We start from the raw sequence: 21,832 nt of genomic DNA on the forward strand, positions 1-21,832 counted from the left end.
TAATACCTAGTGAATGTCATAAAAGTCTTTATGTGCTGCGGGTTTGTGTACCTCTAGAAAGGAATGGATAAGCTGACCAGAATGTGTGCCTCCAGGACTGTCAATACTAGAGGCATGATTCAGGCATGAAAATGACAGCTCTTAAGCATTTTACATAAGCAGGGACAAGATAACATATGGTGCCTCTCTGGTTCCATTTGCTATGGGTCACCTGATGCTCGTTGATGTTTGTTGAGCAGATTTTAAAGATGGTTTAAAAAGAATTGAGGGTTTGGGGTTTTTGGAGCGGGTTGAGTTTGTTTTTTTTGGTGGCCAGCATAAGCAGTATCAAACCATTTTACTTAAAACTGAGGAATTATTTTCTAGTCTTATCATGAGACAGTTCCCAGCACACAGATGAGAGCTGGCATCTTTGTTCACCTGGCTCTTTGCCCAGAGGCATGAGTATGTATTGTTGCCCAGAAGGAAAACAAGATAAAGAAAAAAAAATCTTGTTTGATAAGACCTGAAATTACCCTATGTAACCTCAGGTATTTCACTGAAGTGGATAGATTGGTGTTGCACATGCTTTACGCAGCTCTTAAGTAGGTACTGGAAACATTATGGGAACGGTAGCATCAGGACTGCTCAGATGCCACTTTTTGTCTCCAGGATGTGTCCATCTCCAGCTGCCTTCACAGGCTGTAGTAACTACAAATGGGAGCCTGCAGAGACAAAGCTTATAACAAAGGTACCTTTGTTAAGTGCCTGTAATTCATGAATGGGTTTGGGCCTCTGCATATGCGAAATGTTTATATGAAATTCAAAAGCTAGTAAAACTGTGTCATGAAAATAATCAATTTGTTATGATTATTTGTCTGTAATGAATGGTATCATGTTGCCGTAATAGTGTAAAGCAGATTACCAGAGGCTGAATCTCAAAGAACACGTTGCTGTCAGAGGTGCGTTTCAGTCAGTGATTGCTCGGTGCCTGCACAAAGGAGGGATCAGCTTCTCACTGCTTAACTAACAACTGTGCATTCTAAAATAACAACCAGTTGTTTAGAGTAGATCTTTACACTTTTATCTTCAGGAGATAGCAAAATAAAAGCTGAAAACATAAGCCAGGAGTTAACAGCGCCACAAATGAAGAGCTGAGCAGAAGTCCCTGGCAGAAAATAGTGTGGCCCTGTGTGGGAGCTCTGTGGCCGGTCATTAATGGGGCAGGACACTCTTGTCACCCCTGGCCAAGGCCATTCTGTCTAAATACAAAACAACAAGGCTGGGTAAGGCCTTAGGTTACACTTCAGTGGGAAGAAGCCACTTGAATTGCCTTTCCATTAAAAGGCCTGTACTGCTGCATGAGAGTCTGGGATGGCAGGCTTGGCAGGGGGTGGCACAGCCATGGTCGTTCTCTTTTCTGGTTGTGCTTGCCAGGCCCCATGGGGAAACTGAGCCTTCTGACCAGCTGCTGAGTGCGATAAGCTTCCTCTCACGTGTTGACAGAAATTAGTGGAGGCTTGGTACTTGTAGAGAAAGAGAAACATATTACAGGAGGTGTTAAGAACGAACTGAAGTTCATGGATGGGAAGTCATGCTCTTACCACTTCCTCTTACATGTTCCTTACTGGTGTAAATGGCTCTGTAGCATATAGCTGGGTAGATAGCATCTCTTTGAGTGTTTCAGCGGAGAGTGTTCTGCATTTCATAGGATTTGGCCACTAGGCTGCCATGAGACTTCAAAAATAAGCCTCTTCTGGGAACCAGGTGAAGTATGTTCAGCTCAGTATCCCCTTCTCTTCAAAGAGCAAGTGCAATATGGTTGTCTAAGGAGAGGTGATAGGTTTTTCTGGGTCAACTGATGCTGCGGAGAGTAGAGGAGGGGAGCATTAGTTTCAGATACTCAGGCCATCTTTGGGCTTGAAGCTGTCTGAAGTTGAGGATCAGGTTTCTGTCTCTGATCTGACCAAAGTATTAAGATCAAAGTTACTGAAAACACAGTCTTGTCTGCAGTAGGTAATTCTTCCTGGCATGAGCATTTCGCTTGTGGAGCCCAGCAGTGGGGAAAGATTGCGCACATCACAGCCCCAGGTGGACAGAGCCACTGGGCCACCAACTCTTCCTCCTTTGCACTTGTGTCCCCACATGTTCCTGAGGCCCCTGTGTGACTATCACAAACGCTTTTGTAAGGGGAATTCAGAGCTCGTGAAAGGTACTGTCTGGACTGTCCAGAGGGACATCTGTGCTCTTGTAAATGAAAGAGAAGCTCTGACAGTGAGAACATGAACTTTCTGTGTTGTGCATCAACATGAGCTATCTGTTCTGGCAGGAGCAGTTTCCAGAGGCAAGTAAAAGAACCCAGAGTCTAACTGATGTCTGGTCTCTCTTCTGAGATGGCCAAGGATCTGGGCCAATTAGTGCCTGTATTGGATTATGAGGAGGTTTTGTCAGTCATCGGGAATTAAATATATCTGAGAAAAAATAAGAGCTATGTACGTTTTGGAACATTTTGTTTTTGAAGCCTGAAAAACAGAATAAATAGGATTATGGTTTCTAAATATTCTGAGGCAGCAGCGAATAAGAAAGATGACATGGTATGACACATTCTTTGAGGCACAGGGTGTCTTTCCGTGTGTGTTTGTACAGACCTATGGTACCTTCATTTACTGACGCCCGGCCACGTCTTCTGATAGTAGTATTAAGGTAATATATATCTTATGGTGACACAACAAAAGATGCAATAATTTAGTTGTCTTAAAATTCTACTTTGAAAAGGTAGGATGTTCTTTTTCATCTATAGTGCACTATTTGGGACAGACAGATGCATTTGGATCCTTCAGCTGGTGATGTGTTCTGCTAGCCCAGGGCTGAGACTGCCAGAGATGATACGCAAGAGGCTGTTTCTGCTGCTGATCATTCTGTCGGGGTGCTAGTCGAATGATAGCCATGCCCCACCACAGTGCCAGGTTAATGAAGACAGGTTTTAAAATAGTTGTCTTCCCTTTTTTGTAAGGGCAAAGCAGGTGAGTGCAGATGGTCTGGCTATATTCATTCATTTTCTCTTCTTTCTGCACGCAGCAGCTGCTTGGCTTTGGACAGAAGGCAGTGCCAAACTACAGAAGCACAGTGAACTCCTGCCTGCAGAGCAAAGTAGAATTTACTTCTAGTAAAAATAAAATTGTGTCTTATACCAAAAGAAGCTGTTACTAATGTAGGCTCCTAAGCAGAGTCATCTGAGACAAGAGATTGGTAGAGAGGCAGTCTTGACTTAACTTGGCATCTTTTATTGTTGGGGTTTTGTCAGCTGTCTGACAGCATGTGCAGTCAAGAGTCATAATCTTAACTTTTCTCTCCCGGTGCTCTGAAGATAATTTTTCATCCCAGAGCAGTCTTTTGGTCCATATCCCACCATCTTCCTCTTATTCTCCCCATTCTTCCTTATTTCAGTGACTCAGCTTCCAAGCAAGACTCACAAAAAACCATGTCTCTCCTACGCCAAGCATGGATCTGTACTGACAGGTTAACTTTTTCACTGAGCAAAACTGATTCTTTGTTCCAGTTGCACTGATTCTACAAACACTGAGAAACACCAGAAGATATGGCTAAACTGCTCAGATATAACTTTCACAAGTTTTTTGTCTGTTGCCCTGTTTGCTTTATGTGTGTTCCCCATCTCTTCTGACTTTAGATGTCTTGTCCGTACCTGAGTGCTCAGCAGCTCAACAATGAGAGGAAAATAGCTGCACTTTTCCAGGCCATTTTCCAGCCCCATTAAGGTTCCCAGCCATGCTGGTTTGAAAGATTCTGTTAATTTGTGGTTGGTAGCCAGGAGGATGGAATGTGTATGCAAATTTTATTTAGTCACTGTAGTAGCTGTGGAAATCTATGGATCTTTACTGTTATCTGCTTAGATTAATTTAAATGATTATGAAACAGTGATGAGTTTAGTTCCATGACATCTGCCCCCTACAAGGCTTCAGCTACTAATACACTTAAAATTTTACTTGTGCATTCTTCCTTGTTTCCTTCTATTCTGCAAGTACTCCAGGGTCTTTCCATCCTATTTCTTTTAGATCCATCTTCTGTTCATAAGGCAAGGGTCTTTGCAAGGCTTTCTCCAACTTAATTCTTAACAGCTTTTCTTCTTCTCTTCCTGTGCTTTGACTCACTGGGTCCTAGAGAAACCAACACAAATACAGTAATTTTAGGAACCAAGCAGGAATATTGCTCTGCCTTCTACTGCAGCAGCTGTGTGTGTGGACTGAAATTCAAGCCTCCATTTATCGCTGTGCATTGACCTTTTGCGACTGTGCCATCTTTCTGCAGCTGAGTGGAATGTGTCCTCTTTGTGGATTGACAGCTGATAGGAGTGAAGAGGTGAGTAGTATTTTTACTGCCTTGCTGGGTTTAGGATTAGAGTTATCAGTTCTTAAGGATTTTCTTTTCAAAGGTGGAAGCTTAATTGCTTTTTCAGGTGTTTAGCAAGTAGGTGGTATTAACATGATGCAGTTAATTTCCACAAGTCCTGAAGCAGATGCATGTTAGCTGCTATTCACAAGAGATGGTTTAGAAGAATTTTTCAGACGCTGAATGTGTAGATTAGATCTGAAAAAGGGATGAATGTGAGTAGGGTCTTGGCATGTACCATAGCCATAAACTGCTATATCTGCAAAGCAGTCTGAAGCCATGGTCATGTTTTGTTTCAGGATCTGGGCTACCCTGTGCTGTGAAAGATGAATCCCTGGACTCGAGACACTCAGAAGCATCTGAAGCATCATACATATAGATGTGCACATACATATAGACTTTTCTGCCTTAAGGAACCTGAAATCTTACATTTATGTTGACTAATAAATATAGGCAAGTTTTGAAAAAGACTTTCCTGTATTGGAGCAGTGAATCTATTTGTTGGTTTTATTGGGGAGACTGTTCAATAGAACATGGTCTTTTGGACTGCAGTCACAAAAGGAAATGTGGAAGAAGGGTATAAACATAACATTAAATGTCTTTACTTTCAGAGGGGCTGCAACTGAGCATGCTCTGTGGAGATGTGATAAATGATTGGCAGGCTGCAGGTAGGAGTCCTGAATCCAGTAGCATCTGTAAAAGGTCACCTCAGCATAAAAATGAACACAGTCAGAAGAAGCAATTATAGGAAAAATAAATAAATCCATTGCCTTCAAGTAGAGGGGAAGAAAGGGCAAATAAGCAAATCGGTAAGGACAACATATAAACATGCCTATGCATCTTTATATATCTATATGTCTGTAGATAGAATTAAAAAGCACATAGGTGTAGTGCGTTGATTTGCCTTCATTAAAGCAGGTATCTGTGGTCCAGTCCAAATTAGAGTGTGAGAGAACAGTTCTGTGATTTGGGAGAGAGGCAGTAAGAAGCTCAGAAAGAATTGGAGAAGAACCAAGGTGACATCAGCTGTAGTCAGAGATGCGGGGCATCCTTATGACCCAGCTCCCTGTCTCATGAGCTGGAGCATGTTTCAGTTGGAAGAACAGCGCTGGGGAACACCCCTAGGACTGTACCTTCATAAGCTGACTGATTGGAAAAGGAGGGAGCTGTTAGGATGAAGCAGTAAAAGCTTATGGACCATGCTGAGTTAAGAAATTCACCTCTGAAGAGATAAGAGGCTTCCTTGAATGGCAGGCAGAAATAGCCTGGCAAATACCAGTTCTGCGGGGGGCACAAATGTTGAGTTTTTGCTTTAAAAGAGCTTGTGAGTTGTAGAGGAATTATAGAGAACTGTATGAAAAGTTTATTTGTAAAAAATTTGTGATGATTGGTAAAAACATGAGAGATGAAATGTTAAAAAGAAAAAACAAAGAAAAAGGGGAGAATTGTAGTGGAATGAAGCTGGGTTAACGATCATTGATAACATACAGCTGTGGGCTGGCTTCAGGGGCGGTGGGTTGGCTGATGTAGATAAGGTGCAGGTGTGGCTGGTTCTGGTAAGGGCTTGGGCAGCCAGTGAAGAGAGAGGAGGAAGAAACAGAGAGAAGACAGAGTGTGAGTGGGTCCTGGCTGAGGTGAGACGAGGAGAAGGCAGCAGAGGGGCTGGTATGAAGAGTATGTTGGTATGTGATGGTAAAAGACCTTGTTGCAGCTGGCTAGTTTGGAGAGTGCTGCGACAGTGAGTGTTCAGCTTACCACCTTTCAGAAGGGTGAGAGTTTGCCACATTCCCCTGCGGGAAAACTCTGGTGCTGCCTTTTTGGGACACACAATACATAGTCAGATGAATGAGTCTGACTTGAAGGGGAGTCGTAAACTGCTAAACATTTGACGTTTACAGTGGAACTGATGCTTCAGCTTTACAAAAGAGAAAAATGGCAGGTGTGCATAAAACATGATGATGGCATGTTTGTAGTTGTAACCTGAATGCTAAGTTTCCTGATACCATGGGGAAATATCAGTGCTAAAAATGTAAGCCATCTCTTGCAAAGATGTAAATAGCAATGAAGTACCCAGCACAGTGGAGGGGTATGTCCTCTGTGTAGGAACTAGGCCCTAAAACCTAGATTTTTGTTGACTTGTTACTCAGGACAGAGAAATTTGACTGATCTATGAAGACAGGTTTACCTGAGCGATGCGCTTATAGGCTGTTGCTTGTTCTTTCTGAATTGAAATAAACCTGAACAAGAGAGTTGAAAACTCGCCACTAGCTTATTTGCCCATACAATATATTTCCACTGGTGGGTATGTACTTTGCGACTCGGTGATGGCATGATTAATCCCCACGGTACACTAATTGGTGGGCACTAGTGGGTGAAACTCTGGGAAATGGTTCAGAGGAGCTGCCTTTGCCAGCTGTAGGCATAGCTGCCTGCTTGAGGATCTTGTCAGACATGGTGCTGCGGTCAGTAGGATTCTGAGATTTATCCTCTTCTACCCTTCCTTTCCAGGATGTTTCTACCTCTCTGAGGACCTGTGTGAACCTGAAATTAAGAAGATGAGGTAGCCACCATCTTGGAGGCTCCACCAGGATTCCTTTGGTGAAAAAGAATAATTTAGCAATCTGAGACTGCTCAAGTTTTCTCCACCAGGGATGTTAGGAGGAAACTTGAGGACTCACAGCTCGGTGAATAGCACATAGTGCTTGGAAGGCTTGGTTCTTTTACATCTCAGCAGAAGTTTAATGTTAGCAAGGAAAATATATATATTGAGGAGGAAAAATTATTTTCTGTAGAATTGCCATCAAGAGATTTCCAAAAGGGGGGAAAAAAGAAGAAAAGTTTGTATGACAGTCTCAGGCTGTGTTTCTGAAGGTGCTTAAAAGTATGTTCCCTGCTGTTTCACCTGTCTTTATGCACTTCCCTCTGCTTGCAGGGCTTAGACCTAACTCAGTTTAGACCAAGATGCTAGGTCTCTTTATGGTCTGCAGCAGTCCCTCCTACAAGAAGTGACTGTAGTTGCTAGCTGCAGGTGTTTACACTGTCTAGTTACCTACTGTCACTTGAATGTTAGGAGTTCATAAAGTCTTGGGCACTGGTGAAGGGAATACAAGGAGAGGGAAATAGTTCTTTACAGTTCTGTATATGCAGCAAGAATTTCCAGTAAAAGAAACTGCTAACTTTCTGGAATGCTGATTTGAGCTCTACCTGCAGTAAACTAGGAGAGACTGCCTTGGATCTGTCAACTGTTCTAATTTTTTCGGATTTTTTACACACGCTGCTGTTCTTCACAGTTTAAGTGACTTGGATTGTGTCGTGGTATTAGCAGTCTAGGATTTCAGATACTCTTACTTCATTGCCTTGATCATAATATTTTTCTCTGCCAAACTTCATTTTCAATGTGAAATATGTTTGGATTTTTTTTTCTCCCCTCCCCAACTTGGCTTTCCTCCATTGCATGCTGATTCTGGCTTGTTTCTGCAGATTGTTAGGAAGACCTGGGGCTAAGCATGCTTATTTGTTACTGTTACTGACCTCTGTAAGTTGTCCAAATCGATTTATTATTGTAGTGTTGGAGTGGACTGATGTATTTGCTTTTCACTTTGCTTTGGAAAGAAGATGAGGGCATTTGTTAAGAAGAAAAAACTTTTCAAAAAAGAAAGCTAATTTCCAAACAGCTTTAAGAAACCATGTAAGATGGCTGATACTAATGTCTTGACCTTAATGTTGTCTTTTCTTTACATCTGTTGGCTCTCTAGTGACAGTGGAAAAAGGATATTGGCTAGGGCAAAATCTTGCAAACTCTTAGCATGTTCTCAGGATAAATTCTCTCTCTGCATTCATCACTCTGTTCTGAGTTGCTTTTTCCTGGTAAGCCATGGTGCGCATTATGTTCTTTGAATGTCAGGTTTCCTTCAGTCAGCTAATACAACACGTTAAGCTTTCAAAAACAGTCATGAGTTTTGATTGCCATGGTACTCAAATGTGCTCAAATCTAGGCCTGAAGTCATAGGCCGTAAATTTGTGGCAAGTTTTGAAAAATGGGTTGTAGGAACTCAATTCTGCTCTCACTGCAGAGAGTGAAGTCAGCCTGGGCTTACTGTCCAGGCTAAGATAATGGTGAATCCAGCAACTGAGCACCCAAAACTGGAGGATGGCTGATACAGGTTCTTGGGGCAGGTTGTGCTCCTCCTGGACATGCCATCTCCTTTGGAGCAGACCTTCCATATTTAGTGTGGGCCCCCTCCTCTGCAGTGTTAGTGGAAGTTCTGCCCGCTTCTACGGCGGGTTTGTGGCTTCTGCTTTGTGCTGGGGCTGCTTCAGGGGCACTTGGGCCCTTGCTGGATGCTTGTTTGTTTGAGAGCTGTAGTATCAGCAAATGCTGGGGACTCAGGGCAGCTTTCCCATACAGGGGAAGGCAGCAGGTAAGGCAAAGGAGAATTATAGCAACAGGCTTGGAGAAGAACATGACCTTACCTGAAAGAGATGCTGGGGAGATCTGGCAATAGTACTTCTAGATGCTAAGTTTGGACTCGGTCATTTTTTCACAGATTTGTCTTGCAAGTTTGCTGCTTGCTTGGCTCTTGAGGGGTCTTAACTTCTGTCGGGAACACAGGAAACATCCCTTTTTGTCACTGTAAGCAAAGACCTGCTGCCTTAATTTGCTCCCAGGTTGGAGTGGTCACTGTGGGCTAAGGTGTGTTTGAGTAACACGATGCTGTGTGTGAGGCAGGGCCTGGGAAGTGTCAGCTTTCTGCACTTCTGCCATTCATGAGGCCACATGAGTCAGTAAACTATTCCTTAAACTAACAAACAATGTCTTCATATTTTTCTCTTTGTTCTCTGAAAAGCCCCTCCTATACACTGTCTCCCAAGAAGACCCTACCTTTCTCCTTCCCGTTGTGCCTTCTGGGCAGCCTACACGCAGGCATTACCAGTAAGAACTACACTTCTCCATCCCTTTGGCTTAGTCCGGTAATTGGATTCACTTAATCTCCTTTTGTCGTCATTCTTTTTTACTGTATCCCAGTTCTCTTTGGAATAGGTTGGAAAGATAGGCAGGGGTGAGAGGCTGCCAGCAGGTACATAGTAAGCCCGGCAAGGGAACAAGGAGTGGCAGGGAAATGATGTGCCTCCTAGGGGAAAGGAGATAGAGATGAAAATGAGGGGGAAAATGCAGACTGGAAATGGGCTGTGCTTTTACTCACAGTATATGGCAGTGTGGGTAAAACTCAGAGGAGGGGAGACAATGTGCATCCTGATGGAGGAGGAGTCCAGACAGAGAAGCAGCAAAACCAGATGATTAATACGTTCAGAACTGACCAGAATCCCAGGGCTCCAGATCCATCCTGAAAGCACTAAGAGCTGGACATCAAGTCTGTATTTGGGGACATCTGTCTGTGGCACGCTTTTAGCTTCATTCCAGGGCTTGATTAATCGATCTTCTGGAACTATTCCACACTTCAGTACAGTCGAAATTCTATTTTCTGAGCCACAGTTAATTGAGGCTCTCAGTTACCTGAAGGATGAGTATCTCCTCAGAGTTATGACTTCAGCACATAAGTACCACTAAGACTTTACCACATAAATCTTTAAACACTGATGAACTAATGTCTTGGAGCCAAATCCAGCGCCAATGTTCTGTAAATCTTTACTCCTAATGGTTTGTGTGAGATTTATATGAAAGTGTTGAAGCTAGATTTGCAGCACGTTCACTGAATGTTGTCCGTGGTTGCAAAGGCATGCTCATTTGATGTTTACTTACAGGGAAAATGCAAAATAAGAGAGGAGGAATTACATTTAAAAAGGTGTTGCCCAAAAATGCATATCAATTTTCATCGGAGTCCTTGTATCTGTTCTACTCTTCGTTGAAGCAGAAAAGCAGATACATGTCTGATTCTCCCAGTCTTGAGGAAGAACGCAGTAGCTACAGTGATGTGCAAATGAAAGTAATTTAAAAAGTCATGAAGAACAGTCAATTTTACGTTTAGGTAAGAAGAGTCTGAGGAAGGGGAATATAAGCAGTAGACCTTACGGTCAGGGCGTGGCCGGTGCCATCTACTTCAGAGTTGGCTGCTGCTTGCAGTCCTGTCGTTTGGAAGGACTGAGGTACCATGCTGTGTATGCCTCTGTCCTCCTCTGTCTGTGGTTACTCTTTCAAATTAAAAAGCAATTATGACACGTACCATAGGGTTATAGATCTAAGGAGTTTCTTTGAAATATGAACATGCATGTTATAAAACTAAATATTAGTAAATACTTCAAATATGAGTTTGGAAAATAACACCGTGCCTTGATTTTTTTTTTTAACTGATAGAAACAACCTGGCACTAAGAGTAAGGAACTTTCTGCAGTGAAGCTCGCCTGCAGTGAGTGAAGTAGCTGACAGAATTTATAGCCTCAGGCTATCGCTAAGCAGGAGAATTGCATCATGGAGATTTTTTTGTTTGTGTTTTTCTTTTATTAGCACTTCAGAGTTAATTCAGAGTATCTTGATGAGGTCTGTTGTGGTTTAACCCCAGCTGGCAACTAAGTACCATGCAGCTGCTTGTTCACCCCCAACTGCCACCTCTCTGTGGGATGGGAAGGAGACTTGGGAAAAAGGTAAAACTTGTGGGCTGAGAAAAGAACAACTTAATAATCAAAATAAAATAATAATTGTAATGAAAAGGAGGGGGAAAGAGATAAGAATAAAGCCTAAGGGAAAAACCCCAAGTGTCGCACAATGCAATTGCTCACCGCTTGCTGACCATTGCTCAGCCAGTCCCTGAGCAGTGATCTGAAGAGCCCAGCCCACTCCCCCAGCTTATATACTGAGTGTGATGTTCTATGGTATGGAATATCCCTTTTGCTAGTCCACATCTGCTGTCCTGGCTCTGTTCCCTCCCAGCTTCTTGCGCACCTGCTCTCTGCTAGAGCATGGGAAACCTGAAAAGTCTTTGATTTAGTGTAAGCACTACTTCACAACAACAAAACCATCAGTGTGGTATCAACATTATTTTCATACTAAATCCAAAACACAGCATCGTACCAGCTACTAAGAAGAAAATTAACTCTATCCTAGCCAAAACTAGGACAGGTCTCATTGTATCCATCCAGAGGCTGTGAGTCTAAATAATTCTGCTGGATTAAAGGGAACAGACGATCTGTGAGAGACTTTTTGAAGCACAGTTATAGCGGGGAAATGGGCAGAAAGCCACTGCAAAGGATAGCTTTGAAAAAAATGAACCAGGCAGTGCTCAAGAACTTAATCGGGCATGAATATGACATGCACTGATGTCTCCGCTGCAGTGGTTGTGTATGACAAATTTGCCATTATTACTTGATCTAACATCAGCCAATTTTCTGATCACTTGCCTCTTGCCTGCTTTGGCTGCATCACCTGCAAAATGGAATATGAGTATGGAAGTGCTTCTCTTGCACAGAAGGGTCTCACACGTGGAGCCGGGCAGTCTGGGATTTATGTCCTTTCTCTTTACTTGACCTGGTGCATCAGGTTCATCTGTATCTTACCTCAACCTAGGGGATGATTAATATCCATTTCAGGGTTGATACACTAAAATTAAAAAGTATAATTTTTGTGTTGTTACAGTATGTTCTTGCAGCCCCTAAGTCAGTCCTGCCCTGATTCTCTGAACCAGGTTTCTCTTGGGAACTCAGCCCTTCAGATGCTGCCCCCTGTTACGCCTGTGCTGCTTCGCTGTAGGTGGAGGGGCTCTTGGCCCTTGCGTTGCCAGCAGCATTATCCACACAAGCAGGGCAGTTGGGGAAAGGACGGTGTGTTCCTCTGAGGCTCATGTGTGACTTCCACAGACTGGCCTTGTTCCTTCTGTCGGCAAGCTAGAAAGGAAGGTCCTGCTGGAGAAAGAGGGAAAATTTCTGTGCTGGCTTAGCTCAGGCTTCCTAATAATGTTGTATTAGAGGAACTAATTCTGCTTTAGCTGCTTGAAATATAATTTACTGATGATGGAAAGCATTTTCATAGCTTTGAATTTAGCAGCTTCCTGTTTTCCACAAAACAATGCAGTGAGCAGCCTCGGTACGAGCATGGCCGTCCATGTGCAGTCTCCGTGACTTGTTTGCTCTCTGCTGAGACAACTGTGTAGGTGGCAGCTGTGTTTCTAGTTTTCAGGAAGCCGCTGTGCATCCCACTGTAAGTACCTCAGTGATAAATATAATTGTTTTCCTCAGGAGACTCAATAGCTATCATAATGTTCAGAGCTTTTTGGTCTTTATTACTGTCACTCCATAAAAAGTCTTGCATCGCTAAGTTCAATTATCTGCTTGAGGCTTTTCACAAATCTGCATCTCTTACTGAATCCAGGCTTGGCCTTCTGTTTGGATGCTTCTCCCACTAATGTCCTGCAACTACTTTTCAGCTGGATCCTTTTATCATGAATTGCAGCCCAATAAACCAACACTTTTCTTCTTCATGTCCCTCTTGAGACCTTCTTGTGCTGTATTGCCTACCAGGCACCAGCCAGTTTGGTATGGCTGGGAAATAAGTGCTTGGGAACAGCTGCAGTTTTAATTGTTTTTTAAATGCTCAAGTGACTTGTAACCATTACATTGTACAGTCCCCAACTTGTGCAATGATATGCTGTAGCTTGTTGTGGTCTCCCTGGGTATCCTCCATTCTCTTCTATGTCTTACTTTTTGTTTTATTTTGAATTAAATGTTTTACAGGAGGAGCTGTGATTTATGGATTTGCGTAGTGCCTAGCACAGTGGAACCAGTTTATGTTTGGGCTAACCTAGTTCAGCGTCTGCCCTGTCTTGGGATGTTCTTAATCAGCAGGCAGCCTGTGAGGACTCTTTCAAGCACATCATAAGAAGGAAGTAAGTTCCCATCAAGGTTGGGCTGACTGGACATGTGGCAGTAGAAGGCAAATACTGAGACAATGTCAGCACCTTGATGCCTGTCTCCTTGCAGTTGTAGTGAAAGGCTGAGGCTTCAAAACAAGTCAACAGTGGTCTTTGCAATGGGATAACTTGTATTGTGGATGTCCCAGACCTAGTCCAGATTTGGTCATTAGACTTCTAGTGTAGTGACCAAGCATTTTGCAAAGTGCAAAAAAGAAATATTATGAAGTATGTGATATAGAACCAGGAAAGATAAATCTTCATTGCACAGAGGAAACAGCGTGGGGTAGAACAGGATGTGGCTTGTTGGATATGTTTCTTGAGTCTTTGGCTTTGGTGGGCAGGTGTAAGGTAATAGAAATAACTGGTCAGGGATCCTTGGAATAAGAAGGGAGGGACTGAGAAGGAAGAATCTTCTGTGCGTTTGATCCAACTTTGTGAAGAGATTTTTGAAATTGTGAGGAAAACCTTACAGATAGTACTGCATGCTGTGGATGCTCCCAGCTAACAGTTCAAATACTTTTCTTGTAAAGCTGTAGAGGGAAGTGCAAGGAGTAAGGACCACAAGTGGAAAAGCTTAGAAGGGCTTATTGAAAGAGTGGAAAACCATACAACCCCTTGGCAGCTTAGTAAAAAATTTACAATAATTTTCTTCCCTGGAGAATGACATTCCCTATTTCCTCAGTGCCTTATCTAGCAATAGCTATGACTCCTAAGGCCTCTGCATCTTTCGATGTCTGTCTCATCAGATATAAAAAAACTTCTGCCTTCCTGCTGCAGCCTTATATCCCCACTCTGATAAAAAATACCTACAGGCCATTTCCTTCTTACTGCTTTCCCTTACTCCTGTACCTCTGACTATTGATTTATTCTTGAAACTATGTGAGAATGGAGGAATGATACAAGGATTCAAACTCCTAAGCTTATCAACTGTACTGGCAAACTGATCAAGTGACATTGACAGATTGTCCTCAGAGAGAAATTGTATGTATGGTGCCCTTACACATCAGCTTCTTGTGGACTGTGTGGGGATATACCGCATGCATATTTCTCATGTGCGACCTCCACTGCTGTCGTGAGAGTCTCTTGGGACTGAACTATTAGGAGACGTGAAGGAATTCCTGGTGACTCTAGTCTTTCACCAACAAGCGCACGGTGTGCTGTTGACCCAGATCTGTAGCATCTGATGATAGTTCAGTGTCCTGCGCCACATGTATTGTGCCATTAGGAAATAGGTCTTTGTTCAAGCACCCACATCATATGAACTGCCAAGACTTTGGTTGTTTGGGTGTCCGTTTAAGAGAGGAGTGAACAAGTCATTGATGCAGCTCTGTCCTTTGCACTTTCAATATTCCTTTGTGAATATTCTGCCTGTCTCCTTTATTGTAGAAGAATGGCTGCAGAAGCATGGCCTTAGAATCTCTGAAGATCTGCACAATCCGGGCCTGGTATTAGAACAGGCCTGTAATCAGAATTGTGCTGAAGTTGCTGTGCTGAAGATAACAAGACAGGTAGCCTTGAGCTATTCTTGAATCCTGAGACCAAGTAATTATGTTGTGCCAACAGGCCGTGGCTGTAACAAGCTACAGCTGCTGGGAAAGCAGGTGCAGGGCCAAGAAAGATAGGGACCGGTATGGGAAAATAGGGAGTAACAAACCACAAGGCTGAAGCACAGCGACACAATTAGCTACATGGATAGAATGCTTATTTTAGTCATGATAATTAGGGGTGTGAGAACCGCGCGCGCTTAGAGACTACTAACCCATTATATTTCTGCTTTACGAATATGCATGTGCATCGGTTCTGTATAAGTAGTGTTAGAAACTAATGAAGCTGAGCAAGATGCATAATTCATATTGAGCGTCTTCTTGACTCCGGCGAACCCTTCTTCCAACACTTTATATTCATTATTATAGTTCCTTTTTCCTTAAAACATTTCTCTTTAATCTCCTATCTGAATTTCAGTCATTCTGCATGTTAATAATTTGTTTAGAGAGGTACCATGTTTACAGGGCAGGAACACTCTTTCCAGGTGGCATTGGAATTACTGCACATAAGGTTAGTGTGGTACTTTCCTAACATCTTGTGGATGAACTGACAAGTGCAGAGCAAAGAAGTTAGTGCCTGATGAAGAGCTGAGAGAAACCCAACTTGAAAGTAAGTTTCTAAGAACGAAAAGAGGTCAAATTCACCCTGTGATGTGAATCTGTAAGGTTTCAGTAAAACTATGCTTAAAATCAGCTTGGGCCAGTGACTCCAGTGTGGCAGAGCAATGCTTCAGACCTTGTAAATCTCTGTGAAAAGTGTAGAAACTAATTGTGCTGAAACAGTTCAGTGATAAGCAAATTGTGCCCTTTCAAACCTTTTCAAGTTTCTTCCTGTAGAGACGATTACAAGTTTGTTCTCATTTCCTATTTGTCATGACTAACCACCTCCCTCTGATCAGCTGTTCCTTTCTCTTCTCCTCCTTTGTGTTTTGCTGTCCTGAAGCCAAACCTGAATGGATTTCAATTCCTTTCTTGTACTTTTTGACTTGGTATCAGGTATTTCCAAATCCTAGCCATACAACACATGAGTTCTTTAACAGAAGAAATAACAGTTCAGCTGAATAAGGGGTGCAAGGTGTGGTATCTGTAAGTGTAGAATCTCTGAAATTTTCTCCTCCAGTTCTCTTTCTGTACCTCCGATCAAAGCTCAGTTTTTCACTACAGTAAATACATTGGGTATAGAGATTGTAGCTGGAAGGGCCCAGATTTCCAGGGCTGTGTTCGTCTAATCTATTCTGTATTAGAATCAGAAAAGTAGTGGATAGTGTTGCTCCTTGAAAAGAGCAAAAAGGCAATGTGTGCTCCTTGAGATGACTGTATTTTTCTACTGACTTGCTACTGGTAAGTTCTTCAGCAGCATCACCTCTGGCAAAGCCCTCGGACCTGTCAGTGCCTGCCTTCTCACAGTGCAATTCCAGCTGCGCCATGCTTCTCGGGCAGAGCAGTACGCATTGTCCAGGCCCATTATGAGACCTGGAGCCCAGTTAGGTGCTGCCTTTACCCAGGACTTAAAATTTGCTGTGGTAAAAATGAGACGATTTACAAGTCGCTTCTTTCTCAGATTTGTCCTTTGTGGATGTTACGAGTTTGTGTGTGTTGTCATCTGGGGGATAAGGACTTGTAACACCCTCGATGATTCTTCTCTCTCTCTCTCTCCCCCCACCCCCTTCTTCATTTCAGAGCTCCTGCTGGGGTGTGCGCAGAAGAATGGCTGCAGCAGAACCTCTGACTGCTTTCTCCCGATGGTACCTCTACGCCATTCATGGCTATTTCTGCGAGGTGATGTTCACAGCTGCCTGGGAGTTTGTGGTCAACTTTAACTGGAAGTTCCCAGGGGTTACCAGTGTGTGGGCGCTCTTTATCTATGGCACCTCCATCCTCATTGTGGAGAAGATGTATCTATATCTCAAAGACAAGTGTAACATTTTAGTGCGCTGCTTCATTTACACACTTTGGACATACCTCTGGGAGTTCACCACTGGCCTCATCCTACGCCAGTTCAATGCCTGCCCGTGGGACTATTCCCAGTTTGATTTTGACTTCATGGGCCTGATCACCCTGGAGTATGCCATCCCGTGGTTTTGTGCTTCTTTCATCATGGAACAGCTGGTGATCAGAAACACCCTGCGCTTGCGATTTGATGAGACTGCCGAGCCGGGGGCCCCCACTGTCCCTGTTGCCTTGGCCAACGGCCATGTGAAGACTGATTGAGCAGTGACTCAGAACAACCCTTAGCAATGTGAGAGAGCCCAGACCTCTACCACAGACTGTCAGCTCTGGCTCTGAGGTACTGCTCCTTGCTGTATGATAAGATTCATAAACCCCATTTTTCTAAAGGGGGTGTGCATGGGATATACCAGAAAAAATGGAACCAATAGATTTTCTATGGATTTTACTCTTTGGGCTCCAAGGACCAGTATCAGTTACTTGTTAGTTAGGTCATTTCTGATTTTAACTTATTACAGATGAAAGCAGTCCTTTTGCTTACACTTTTATGTGGAAAAAGAAGAAAAAGAAATGCTACGGTGGAAATGCATCCAAAAAGAAAAAAAACTAATTACTGGATGGGCATGGACACGCCTGCTAAGTTAGTGATTGGCTTATTCCATTAGGCAATATTCAGGTGCTTGCTTGCAACCAATACCTCCCGTGGGACCTGAGATGCTGCAGGAACAAGGAAAAATCCATCTGCTGTTGAGAAGAACCTAAGACTGGCAGTCTGCTGGGGAGGTAGATGGTGTTCCCCTCATGAGGTCCCATTGGCCTCTCCCCAGGTTCTTTGTTGCACCACAAAATAATGTGGTGCTGGACATCTTGCTGAATTTATACAGATCTTGTACTTTTTGAAATCTCAGTCCTGATACTCACTAGAAATTTTTTCTTTTTCTTTTTTTTTTTTTGTTAAATAAAGGCCTTTTTTGCCAAGTGAATTTTACCATAATCTGTGCAATCTGAATCTTGGCAAAAGGCACAAGAAATAGTGTAAGTCTTCCCATTTCCTCTGTCCCCACAAAGTAGACCTTACCCCTCAGACCCCTCAGGGTCTGCTGCAGATTTCAGCTCCCATCTCAGCTGGTCAAACCTTGTAGAGACTGTACAGGCCAGAAGCATTTTCTGCCTGCCTTCCCAGGGATTCCTCTGTTTCTGGTGATGCCGATGACTTAGTCTGGCTGCAACCCAATGTATTTGAAGGTCAAAACCTTCACATGGCTAACGTTATCCAGGATTTGGTCCTCTGGCATTGACTCTCACCTTCCTTCAGCACTGGCATGTCTGGGCCCAGTTCTGCCCAGTGTTCTGCTCAGTGTATCAAGACAATTTGCTTTTTCTTCCCAAATTCTGCTTTAAATACTTTGCTTTAAAACAATCATACTGTCATGACAATAATTGGAAGCGGCGGCAGCAAGAGATATGCCATGCTGCCTGATACATTATTTAAAGGAAACCAAACAACAAAAGTAAAAAAAAGCCTCTCTGAAGAGCACTTCTTCAGCAAGACTTTGAGTTAGGGTGTGAGCAGTAGAGAGGTGGAGCAGGAGGGAGTGCTGTGGCTCCATTGTAGAGCTACTTGCACAGGGGACGATTTGAAATTTAACCTGTCTGGGACATTTGAGGAGTTCAGGGAAAGCTGTAGTGCAGGGAAGATGCTCGATAGTGACAGCCACAGGTTCACAGTCCCTCTGGCAAGTCTTGGCTTTTGAAGTTAGCAACAAACATGGAGCTTCCAGCTGTCAGATGTATCTCACTCCTAACTGGTTCATGGGGAAGGTTTGCTGTAGTTGCCTTGCAGGGCCAGATGAATTTTAGGTGTTCTTCCACCATGGTCAACAGGGCTGCACCCAGGGATCAATTCGGCTAGAAATGCAAACGTGTTGTAGGATTCTGCCGTTGTACTGAGATGGCCAGGCTATTTCTGTGTTGGGTCCTGTGTTTCTGGTAGGGAGGGCTTAGACGTGAACCTGCTCCTTGCCCTGGGGCATCCGTCCCTGAAGGGAAAAGCAGTTCTGGCCTTGTGAGGGGAATCGTTTGTTGGTTCTGCTCTTGTGAAGGCAGTGTTAATCCCTTTTTGTATCACATGGTGCAATTACTTTGTTCCTCCCCTCCCCCTTCTCACATAGCATTTGTTGCTGGCAATGGACACGCAGAAACAGGCAGCAAGGAGTTAATAAAATCCGCCCGGGGTATGCAATGTCTCCTGAAGCACCCAGAATACTTAGGTGGGTATTTAGAGTTCCCTTTTTACAGTTCATTAAATTAAAAGAGAACAAACACTGAACAGATATCTCTTTTCTTGCTGTGATGTTAGGATTATGAAATCGGAGCAACGGTGTGTAGTTTATCAGCCTTGATGGTGTGTAGACCCAGGCAAAATAGTCACCTGACACTGTACACGGGGAAATAAAGAGATGAGGTTTGTATGTGGGATAATGTAGATGAGCTCTGCTGGACCAGAACAAGAATTGCAAGGTGCAGGTGAGAGCTGGGATCTTCCGTTTTGGCCCTGGTTGTCAGGGTCACTAAACACAGTGTCTAAAGCTGGGTTGTCCTCTCACAGCATAGCTTGAGTGTGGTGTCATGCTGCCTCCTGCACCAGCCCTGCACCATCTGAAACACTCAGCTTCACAGAAACATCCTTAGGATCCCTGTTTTCTCCTTAACTGTTGCAAAACTCTTCAAAAAGGTTAAAAGGAGTTAGCAACATGGTTTGGTTACTCCCAGCTACAGGTGGGACTGGGGGAGGAGGAGCAGTGACTGTCTACAGAGCTAATCTGGTGCACGGTAAGTCATGTGTCTTGGCTTTAGAAGATCCCCACTAAATGCTACTGGCTTTGCTCAGTGATGTAATATTTAGATGCTCAGACTACGGAGGGGTTTCCCAGCAGCATCTAGTATGTTATTCCATCATTTTTATTGCCTGTGCCATTGTAACAGCTGTTGTAGTCTGCTTTCCACTGATGCCGGATATGTACTACCCTGCTATTGCATCCTCATAGAGTGATAATTTACACCCAGAAGTGCACTTTACTTGCAGCTTGCACACCAGAAACAGAAAGGGACCCAGCAAATTCTAAAATGAATTAAATTAATTATACATAATACCATGTACCTAATGCAGCAGGATAAGCCAGACTTCTCCTTTCTGAGCAACATGGCTGCAGTCAGAGCTTTGTTTTTTCTGCAAAATTTCCCTTTTAATACACGTGATGCTTCTTACAACATCTTACAGAAGTGCCCGGAGCGCATTACCAGGGTCTCAGTGGCAGCTCAGTGAGAGCTCGGGAGCCGGACTGAAGTTGTAGAGACATTTACATTAAGAAAAAAAAAACAAAAACAAAAAACCAACGCACAAGGCCTAACGTGTTTGTATGTGTATCTTCCTCAGTAGATTAAAGTTGCCTGTTTTGAGTTCACCAGCAATAAAGAAACCCTTGTGATTTATCTACCTTGTCCTAACTGCAGCAAGGAGAGAGTGGCCCGTTGCTGCTTTTCTTTTCCAGGGGGTGGTGGGATATGGACTCCAATTAACCCAGGTTTCCAGTTTTGCCTCCCTTCTCTTGCTTGTCTCTTGTATCGTCCACCCTAAAGGATCTCAAAAGTACATAATAAAATACAGTCTGTGTCTTGCGCACAAGAAGCAGTTCAAACATTACTGTGATGTCTGTCCATACTCCAAAGATCTTGCCAGAGGGAAATGGTTGATTTACAGCAGGACCAGACTGCATTTTGGTCTTTGGTGTTATAATTAAAGACAAATGTGTATATATGTATCAGGTACTATTGCACCTTTGGTCTGAGTGCATTTTGTAATTAAAGCAGAATAATCCAATCAAGTGTTTGACTAGTCCTGTGACTGTAAAAGGTAAAAGAAGGCTGCAGGGCTTTAACTGCTTTGAGAATTAGGAAGCAGGTGACTGAAGTCCTGAGTTCAATAGCGTTGCTCTGCTGCTGGCTGGTTTTCTGAAACCTGCACAGAAAGAAAGGGGATGTCTTCATTCATGGGAACTTCTGCCCTTTGCTCTCTCTGTACTATGAATAAAACTTGAGCCACCACTAAGACGTGAACTGAAACCAAATGTTTTTCTATTTTAGTTTATCCTGGGCCCTGCATACATGCAATATGCCCTGTATTCAAGGGGGAGGCTTGCGACCCGAGTTCTTTGTTTCAGTTCTTCTGCCTGCAAACTGCCACTGAGCCACCTGAGAAGGAGATTACTCTTTTCCCCTTCCTCCCTGCACATCAGCAGCTACCAGATCCCTCTGTGATCCATCCCCTGTTGCAGAAGGAAATCTTTCTTCTGGTGCAGCCCCTACTAAACCAGAAACTGTTCCCATTGTGCATCCCCTTGCCTAGCTGCTTTGGCACCTAATGATGACTGGGCAGGGTCATAGAGCTGGTGAGATCTCGGGAGTGTTGTCCTTGTTTTATTATTGATGGCCTCCACTTGCCCCTGTCTTTCCTTACTCTCCTTGGAGTGTCCTGAGCCAGCCCCTGGCGAAGGGACCTTCCCTTCCTTCCACATCCCGCCCAGGGAATGGAGCAAGCTCTGCTCCTGCCTGGGAGCCTCAGTGCTACTCAAGGTTTTAAGCTAACAGAGGTTGGTCTCCACTTGGGCCAGGGAACCTTGATCTTAAGAGCTGTAAGACTCTGGGCTTCAGGCTTATTACTAGCAAATCATCCACAGGCATAACAGTGAAATTATACCACATGGAATGGCTTATTTCTTCCAGGATGGCAAGGGTTTGCTCCATCAAGGGTTTGGCCACTTGCTTTACTGCTTTGTGAACAAGAAGGAAGTTCCAGAAGCAGGTGATGCCCCCAGTACCTGCTCTGCTTTTGGACTCTGGGCAGCTAGCACAGATGCCAAAGGAAATAGTGCTGTCTCGACAGAAGTCCTGAGGAGGGGCTAGTGGTGCATTGGTTATTTGTGTCCAAAGGCACCACTTCTTCAAATACAAAGCTACACTTTCCCACTGAGATCTTTTCTACCTGCAGCAATGCAAAAGTTGTCTGCTTGCCCCAAAAGTATGTGATTGCCTGAA

At 43.6% G+C, this 21,832-nt stretch overlaps 1 protein-coding gene across 15 annotated transcripts in view; it reads left to right on the forward strand.

Moving 5' to 3' along the window:
• The window catches only part of TMEM229B (transmembrane protein 229B), a 37,658-nt gene extending 17,040 nt beyond the window's left edge, over positions 1 to 20,618 (forward strand). For 6 of the 15 annotated variants that reach the window (XM_080396552.1, XM_080396560.1, XM_080396549.1 and 3 more), the window contains one exon: positions 16,472 to 20,618. In XM_080396552.1, coding sequence (XP_080252678.1) covers positions 16,499 to 17,002 — 504 coding nt within the window. In that variant the 5' untranslated portion in view covers positions 16,472 to 16,498 and the 3' untranslated portion in view covers positions 17,003 to 20,618. The other 9 variants (XM_080396555.1, XM_080396556.1, XM_080396557.1 and 6 more) reach the window with 9 other exon arrangements.
• Positions 20,619 to 21,832: the final 1,214 nt, after the last annotated feature.

The sequence above is a fragment of the Falco punctatus genome, assembly GCF_963210335.1.
Source record: "Falco punctatus genome assembly, chromosome: 7".
NCBI classification, from domain to species: Eukaryota; Metazoa; Chordata; class Aves; order Falconiformes; family Falconidae; genus Falco; species Falco punctatus.